Raw genomic sequence first — 9,200 nt, 5'->3', positions numbered from 1 at the left:
ACCCTTTCCTCCCCAACTTGCTTCACGGTCATGATGTTTGTGCAGGAATAGAAACCCTGACTAAGACACAAACCAACCAACCAACCAAACAAACAAACAAAAACTGGGACTGGAGAGATGCCAAACTGATTTAGAGCTCTTGATGTTCTCCAAGCAGGCCTGATTTCAGTTCTTAGCACCCACATCTGGTGACTTACAATCCCATGTAATTCCAGCTGTAGGGAGGTCAAAGCCCAACTGTACACTCGTTCTCTCTCTCTCTCTCTCTCTCTCTCTCTCTCTCTCACACACACACACACACACACACACACACACACAAATAAAACTTTAAAATCAAAGTTTTATTTCATTTTAACGAAATGTGTCACAACTAGATGAACACAAGGACATTATGTTAAGTGAAAAGTAAGTCAATCACAATAAAGCAGATAGTACAGGGTCCCAATTATATGATCTACAGTAGTCAACTCAATGAGAACAGGATTATAGGCTGCTAAATGCTGAGTGTATGTGTGTGTGTGGGGGGTGTTTGCAGGGAGCTGGGGGTGAGGAAGGGGATTGTTACTTAAAGGGTATAGTTTTGAAACTATTTTGATTTTGCAAAATAAAGATATCCAGAGATTGGTTTTACAGCAGTATGAATGTCTTTAATGTTACTGTACATTTTAAAATGACTAATGATGGACATGGTGGTACACACGTTTAATCTGAGCACTAGGAAGGCAGAGGCAGGCAGATCTCTGTGAGTTTGCAACCAGCCTAATCCACATTGTGAGTTCCAGGACAACCAGGGCTGCACAAAGAGATCCTGTCTACACACACTCACTCGCGCGCACCTGCCCGCCCGCCCAATTAGAACAGTAAATTACTAAATTTTTTTTATCTCATGCATGTTTTCACAATTAAATAAAAAAACAGGTTCCAAACTGAGATCTGTAGATCAGTATGTTTATTCTTCAATCCGACTCTCATCTTAGTAGCTGTAAAATGAACCCAAAAAGCCTTTTGATGTGTGTGTGTTTGGAGACAAGATCCCCCTCTCCCTCCCCTTTTTTAGCCTATGAGCCATCTTGCTGGTCCCCAAAGGTATTTCATGAGGCTTGTATACATTAACGCAGAAGATAACCTACACACGATCCACTATTATGTTTCAGTAGTTATTTGGCTTCTCAAAGTTAAGATGGGGAAGTGTCTGTGCTGAGGATATTAAACTTCAGACTAGGTTTTATTATTCCCGAGAATTCTTAACCGGGAGGAAAAGGTGACGTGAGCTGACAGAGAGGAACGAACAAAACCCATTTCAATTCTTTCCTAGAAAGCTGCTGCCTTTAGCTTTTCAGGGACTACTGACCCTTTAAGCCCGTTCGATTCCCATTCCCAGTGTAGCTGCTCCTCCCAGCAGCCCGCGCGCCTGGTCAGCCAATCAGCGGCTAAGACGTCATCACTGCGCGCGCCCACAGCCTAGCGTCAGAGACCGGCCCACGTGTACTGTGTTGACTGTCAAAGTCTCAAGGTACTCAGTATCCGGAAGCCCTACGTTCCTACCGAAGTTCCTGCCCATCCGCTGGTGAGAACCCTGGCCAGCCGGCGAGAACCGAATCATGAGCACCGCGGGCGTACTGTCCTTTGCCCAGCAAGGCTGGGAGCAGGTGCTGGCCAAAGTGAAGTGGTCCGTGGTCTACCTGGACGCCGCCTGCGCGGAGAGCCTGCACTGGAGCTGCGGATCAAGCAGGCTTCTGGAGGCGGTGAAGGGTCCTGCGTGCCACCTGAGGGAATTTGAACCCCAAGCAATTGGCGGTGGACCCAAGCAGCCCCGGGCGGTATTCGTTTTGAGCAGCCTGCTGAAAGGCCGGGTAGTAGACACTCTACAAGACATCATTCGCCGCAGTCACTTTCAGCACTGTGTGGTGGTCACAGCCGTGAGCCACTCAGTCCACCTCACTGCTAACCACGTACCAGCGGCTGCAGCGGCCGAGCTAGAGGGGCAGCAGCCGGTGTTCGAACAATTGGAGGAGAAGCTCTGTGAGTGGATGGGCAACATGAACTACACAGCTGAGGTGCTCCACGTCCCACTGTTGCTCGCCCCTGCTGCCCCCCACCTTGCCTTTACTCCAGCCTATGCTACCCTTTTCCCACTGCTACCTCAGGATATACATGTTCTTAATAGTGCCAGACCCGACAAGAGGAGGCTGAACAACTTGGGTGAGGTGGATGCTGCTGCCCTAACCCCAGAGCTGCTGCTTTACATCAGATGCCTCGTGTCAGGCCTCAGTTCTCTGTGTGAACATCTAGGGGTACGAGAGGAGTGTTTCGCCGTGGGTTCCCTCAGTCGGGTCATCGCTACAGATCTGGCAAACTATGCCCCTGCCAAGAATAGGAAAAAGACTGCAACAAGCAGGGCTTCCGTGGTCTTTGTGGATAGAACTTTAGATCTCACAGGTAAGTGGGATTTCTGGGAGTTCTTCATTTTCACTCTCTCAGCTAGAGGACCTTTTAATTGATTCAGTGTATATGTTTTATTGGCCTCATATTGAGGATGACAATATAAGGATGAACTAAATGAATCAGTCCCTACTTTGGCAGCGTCTGGAGTTTAGTTTTGTTTGGTGGAGAGCGGACATAGATAAAGCACAAGTTTATTTGTTAAATGCTGTAACTGGGCAACTATGGCTTTAGTGTCCATTGCTTTTGAAAAAACAGCTGTGCTTAGTCCAAGAGGCTGGAAAAATGAGATGACCTTGACATGGAGGAAATTGCCATCACCCGAGACTCTTAGAAATTTCCAAATACCAGTTATCTTAATTAGGGTTTTTATTGCTGTAATGAAACACTATGGCCAAAAACAACTTAGGGAGGGTAGGATTTATTTGGCTTACACTTCCACACAGTAGTGGGTCATTGAAGGAAATCAGGACAGGAACTCAAACATGGCAGGAACGGAGAGGCAGGAGCTAATGTAGAGGTCATGGCGGGCTGCTGCATATTGGCTTACTCCACAGGGTTTGCTCAAGGGATGACCTTAGTTTGCTCCCTAGAATCTACACAGTGGAAGGAGAGAACTGACTTCTTCCCATGGTCCTCTGATCTCCACACACAGTGTGGCTTGCACATACACCATCCCCCAAACATATACAAATAAATAGATAAATGTAATTTTTAAAAAGTGAAACTGAACATACATATGAGAAGATGGAAAAAAGAATTGTAGAAAATATTTTCAAATGTGTATTGATTTATTCTTAGCGCTCATTCTTTTGAAGTTTGTATAGCAATCTCAAATTGCAGCAATGTAATAATTATTTATACCTGCAAGGAACAAATCTAACCTTAAAATAGGTGAAGAAAATTCTGATTCACGATGTGAGCACTTATTTTCGGAGGTCACCTTTGTTCTATAGTTAAGTAAATGTAATTCAATAATAGCATGTGCAGCTGCTCAAGGTCATTGAGAACATTCAGAACACTGGTATCAGTCAGCATTCCCTTTTCAGGTTAGAAAACAATGTTGAATGATGTTATAAAAACCAATAAGAAATATTTGAAATTTTATCTTAATCAGATGAGTTTTGAGATTAAAAAAAAGAGAGAGTAAACTAAATGGTAGTTCTGAGGAAATGCTGGTGGGCTCAGTCTTTTGAGGGTGTCCCGAGGGTAATTGTAATTAACTTCAAGAGGGCAGCAGTGGCCATGTCATGCACAGAAGGGAGAATTCCACAAAACAGAAAACATAAGCCAGCAGGTTCCCATACCCCCTCATCACCACGTCTCTTACACACTGGGTTACATTTTTTCTCCTTCCCTTCCTTCATATTACAGAGGAACACTCCATCCCTCCTAACATTTTTACCTATGCACCCTAGCTCAGTGCTCTCTCTTTCTATCTTCTCATGAGTTAACTTCTGCTGAGCAGCCCTATGGAGATCATTTTCCTCCTCCTTTCAGATCCTCATTGGCCTGCAGGCAGAACGGAGCATGTCCTTTCTTGACTCCTCATGATCATTTGGCTTTATTTTGTAGCCATCTTGAGAGAGCTCTTTATACTTGTTGTTCCCACAATCACCCAAGTCAGTTTTCTCTCGACTTCCAGTCTTTTAGGCTTTTAGATTTAAAAACTACTGAGATGCTGGCTTCCCCAGTGTCTTCTGTGTTACCAAAGCCACGGTTGAGTCACAGCACTCCTTTGTTCCTCCTGACCCTCAGAATAGCCTTTAGTACAATAGAGCAAAGCAAAGAGTAAAAGGAAATTTAGGGATAGGGAGGTGGTTCAGCGGGTGAAGCACTTGCTACACAAGCATGAGGACCTGCATTTGGGTCATGCATTGTCCACTTCTGCCTTCCACAAGCACATGCAAGGGTGAATATTTTAGCAAACACACACACACACACACACACACACATACACACAGGCACACCTCTAATTAAAAATAGAAATTACAAAAGGTAGAGAGCTAGCACTCAGTGATGTTACTGAGTGCTTTTTATCAGCCATAAATTTAGCTGGTGGCTTTTCCTCCACTCTGTCCTCCTATCGTGGTGTGCATGTATTCTAGTTTGCGTTCAGTTGCTCTACTAAACATCATAACCAAAGGCAACTTGGCAAGGGAAGGCTTTATTTTGTTTCAACTTCCAGGTAACAGTCCCTCACTGAGTGAAGTCAGTGCAGGGACTCAAGCAGGAGCCTGGAACAGAGACCATGGGGTAATGCTCTTAATGAACTTGCTTTCTTGTACAAATTTGTCCCAGGACAAATGCCCAGGAGGTGGCACTTCCCACAATGGGCTGGGTCCTCCTAATCAATAATGGAGAAAATGCCCCATAAGAATGTCGTAAGACAATCCAATGGTGGCTGTTCTTTAATTGAGGTTTCCTCTTTTCACATAACTCTAGTGTGTCAGGTTGACAAATACTAGCCAGCAGTATTCATAGTTACACATGCTCTCTTTGGCTTATCTCTTCTCACACAGAACCTCAAACAAACCTTGTCCCAGTGAATGTTCATTCACTCCATATAACTTTCTCTCTCACTCCTGAGTAGTAGAGACCTTTCCTACTACTGTCTTCCCCCTATCTTGCCTTGTGCAACATAATGTTGACCACTACCCCTGACTAATAATTGGTTGCTTCTTGTTCTCCTTATATGAGAATAGAATGGAAGCTTGTGTGTGTGTGTGTGTGTGTGTGTGTGTGTGTGTGTGCGCGCGCGTGTGTGTTTGTTCTTTTCTTACTATGTATTTACTAGTGGTTGGAACATTTACTTGAAAACAGTATATAGTTAGTATTTATTTATGTATCTGCTGATTGATGAAATGTATTGCTGGTTATTGAACTCAGGGCCCTTTGAATGCTAGGCAAATACTTTACCATTGAGCTACATCCCCAAGCTTTGATGTTTTGAGACAGGATTTCACTAATTAGCTCCTACTGGCTTTGAACTTACTTGTGGCAAGGCTTATTATGAATTTGTTATATTTGCCTTTTGAGTACTGGGATTTCAGGCATTGTGTCACTAGCCTGGAAATAAGTATTTGTTGAATGACTGGGTAGGTGAGTGGATTAAAGTTTACTGGGAACTAGACAGTCACCAAGTTTAGCAACACACTTTTTCTTTTCTTTTATTAATTAATTAATTAATTAATTAATTTACACTCCATATTTTATCCCCCCCCCACCGTCTACCTCCAATTGTTTGTTCCACATCCCATACCTTCTCCCCACTACCCCTCTCTCCACTTGGATGTCCCCACCCCCCACCCCACCTGACCTCTAAACTCTCTGGGGCCTCCAGTCTCTTGAGGGTTAGGTGCATCATCTCTGAATGAACACAGACCTGGCAGTCCTCTACTGTATGAACAACACACTTTTTCTAACTGCTTCTGAGTTTGTTGTACCATTGGCCATTCACCCATGTAGTGGGTATTCTGTAAGTATCATATGTCTTGAACATTGTGTGGTTGGTACACTGGGGCCGAACAGTAAGCTTGTGAAGGGAAATGAAGCCAATTAATCATATTTATGCAAATATTTCATGGGTTAAAAACTACATTCACATTACCTTACTTGATCGTTCTACAAGTTAGGTGAGTCATTAAGAGAAAAATTTAGCCTCAGAATTTTTTCCGTAGGAACCAACTAAACAGTCAGACAAACCACACAGACAGTAAGTAGTTAGCCATGTATGACAGCATTGTATATTTCCAACTTTCAGTATTTCATTAAATTTCTAAGTTTACCTTTTGGATTTTGAGTTGTTCAAGTGAGACAGCCTCATACTTAAGATCTGCCTTCCTCACCCTGGAGAATGCTGGGATTAAAGTCCTGTTTGTACCTACTATCTCTACCTTAAAGATGCTTCCATTAGTTGGCTTGCTTATATAGTGTCTTTTAACCTAGCAGTGAAAGCAGGCAGAGTATGGGGTGGGCACATTTTAAGAACCTGAGAAAATGTTGAAGGAAACAAATAGGTTTCTTGGTATAGATTCAAGGCAACAAATAAAAGAGAAAAATTTAGTCCTTTTGTCAAAGACCCATGAGAACTGTGACAATATGAATCCTAAGAGAATGTTGAAACCATAAGGTGTGGTGATAAGTGACAAGGGACTTTAAAAGTCATTGAACTATGTCTCAAGCACATTCAGACTGTAAGGGCTCTGCATGCTCCTCACCTTCTTAGATATTCAGTGCTAAGTGTTTTGGAAGAGGTGAGCAGGGTCAGTGTCCTACAGAGTCCAGGGCTGGGAGTGTGCATGTTGGTGTGTGACATTGTGGAGTGCTACCCTCCAAGTATAACAGCCATTGTTTTCATCTGAGCAGCTGTGTTACTTGCCAGAGATCCCTAAGATAAATGGAGCTTGTTGACTGTTGATGCTTCTTCATGGGGTGGGGGTGGAGATTGTGTACCTCCTGGCTGGGAGGTACTAGAGTGTGTAGAGGGAGGAGTAAGCACTCCATCTGTGTAGTGATGGGAAGTCATCATCTCTGCTGGGGTGAGGGTTTTCCTTGTGGGGTATTTTGGGGTCACTTGTGCTCCTGTCAATCACACTCATGCTCTGGCAGTAACCCCAACAAACTGTGGTTTCTCAAGTTGGACTTTGGTGGATAATACTTTGGTTTGTCACTGATGCTCTCTAAGGAGGTAGTGGATGTTTACATCTCCCTAGGGTGTTCCTGCAACTATATAGGGTATCTCCCAAGTGGGGCGAGGTTCCATGTATGAGATGGCAGGTGGCAATAGCAATAGCCCGGTGAGGTGATGAAGCTGGAGTAGGAGAAAAGGTTATTCCCTGGGACATCCTGTGCTTGCCTTTTTTCTGTTATGTAGATCCAAGGTTGATTTATGTTCCTATCTGAAAATAATTTCCCTTTGGCATAGTGTAAACCAAGAAATTTCTATACCCTGCAGGAGTCAGTTCTCTACATTAACCATATGGGTTCCAGAAGGTGCAGATTGTTGGGCTTGGTGGCAAGCACCATCTTCCACTGAGACATCTTGCTGTCCCATCTCTTTTCCATTTCAAAATTATGATACATTTTCCTTTAGAAAACCTCAAGTAGACTTTATAGGGTAGATGGTAATACATTGTAATTTAGATTGGTCTGTTACTGGATCCATGCAAATTTTTATTGGCTATCTTTTGATTTAAAGCAAGTTATCTTGCTTTAAATTTCATTTACAACAAAGATGTTTGAATATAGTGTTTTGGTTCTATATCAGTAATATAGAGCTAGTTTTCAGTTCATAAAAGTGTGTGTTCTAAGTTACATTGTTTAAATCTTAAAATGCTTTGCACTACTGAATAAAAGGAAATTTCTATTTGCTGAGACCATAAGTTACTTAATACTGGGAAATGAATGCTAGCCTATGGCTGTGTTGGTGTAGATGTTGTGGCTTCCAGAGGTGTTGAGAGTATTGAAATGGAGTGGGCATGGTGCGTTAACGTTGTGGAGTGCAGTGTTTGCTTGTTTCTCCCTGAATTGATGAGGGTTTGAAGTGTGTACTACTGGTGTCATTATTGGCACGAGTCCATTTGGTGTTTGGCTTTGACCCTGGCATCCAGGAACATGCTCAGTTATAGTACTCAACGTTTTACTAATTCATCCTACTGGATGCAACAAGTTTGAGGAACTGGCAATGTCTTGCCTGTTGATGTAATGAAATAATGGTTACCAGAATTTCTTGAGGTTTCCTAAATTAAATTGTGGCTTAGATTGGGGTATAGCTAGCTAGTGAGAATTGCAGCCAACAAAGGATCATGCTAACGACTTCTAAAGATCAAAAAATGATTTGGAATTATTGGAATGACTTAAATGACTTAGATTTCAATTTAAATTACTCTATAGGAATTTTATATAGAGAACAAAAGGAAATATACTTTTAATATTTGATTTGGATATTAATTTACATATAACATATACGATAAACTATTACTGTTTTGGAGTCTATTGATAATTTATCATTAGATGAGTTATAAACTTATATGTGAAATTGTAAGTTTCAAAAAATAATAGAGACCTTGTGTATGACTTTCTTAGCAGTTCATATGGACTTGAACTTGTGTAATTGAAATGACCTTGAACTTTGATCTTCTTGCCTCCATCTCCAAGGTCTGGGATTACTTACATGTGTCACCAAGCTTAGTCAAGTATTTGATAGTTAATAGCATGTTTTTGATACAGATAGTTTTCTTATCATTTTGCCATCACATTGTTGAAAATGGTATCACCTTATAATTTCTCCAGTAAAGCTTTATTTGTGTCCACTGTGTTCTGCACTGTTGCAGGTGCTAGTGAGACAGTGATGATTAAGATAGAAAATTTATTGCTATCAAGAGGCAGTTGATAAGCTCTGAGGGTTAAAACGTATAGACTACGTGTAGTTATTGGAGAATTAGGTGCATGCACATGCAAGAGAGAGCGAAAAAGAGAAAGGGTGGAGAGGGAGGGAGAAGGAAAGAGGGAGAGAGCAAATATGGGAAGATGAGGGGGAATGAATTGCATTTTCAATTATTATTGAAAGGATATGTATTCACTCTAGAAAGTTTAAAATTCTAGAAGACAATGATTTAGAGAACTGCTTCAGTACATATATCATAGATTGAAAAAACAAAGCAAGGCCAGGCGGTGGTGGCGCACGCCTTTGATCCCAGCACTTTGGAGGCAGAGGCAGGTGGATTTCTGAGTTCGAGGCCAGCCTGGTCTACAGA

At 42.3% G+C, this 9,200-nt stretch overlaps 1 protein-coding gene across 2 annotated transcripts in view; it reads left to right on the top strand.

The window, feature by feature from the left end:
• The first annotated feature begins 1,465 nt into the window (after nucleotides 1–1,465).
• Scfd2 (sec1 family domain containing 2) overlaps nucleotides 1,466–9,200 on the top strand; it is a 314,253-nt gene continuing 306,518 nt past the window's right edge. For both annotated transcript variants that reach the window (XM_031342730.1, XM_031342731.1), the window contains exon 1: nucleotides 1,466–2,439. In XM_031342730.1, the coding sequence (XP_031198590.1) occupies nucleotides 1,602–2,439 (838 nt within the window). In that variant the 5' untranslated portion in view covers nucleotides 1,466–1,601. The remainder of the gene's footprint in view (nucleotides 2,440–9,200) is intronic.

This window comes from Mastomys coucha, unplaced genomic scaffold (assembly GCF_008632895.1).
Source record: "Mastomys coucha isolate ucsf_1 unplaced genomic scaffold, UCSF_Mcou_1 pScaffold22, whole genome shotgun sequence".
NCBI classification, from domain to species: domain Eukaryota; kingdom Metazoa; phylum Chordata; class Mammalia; order Rodentia; family Muridae; genus Mastomys; species Mastomys coucha.
The sequence above is the reverse complement of the archived record's forward strand: the minus strand, read 5'-3'. Positions and strand labels throughout refer to the sequence as shown.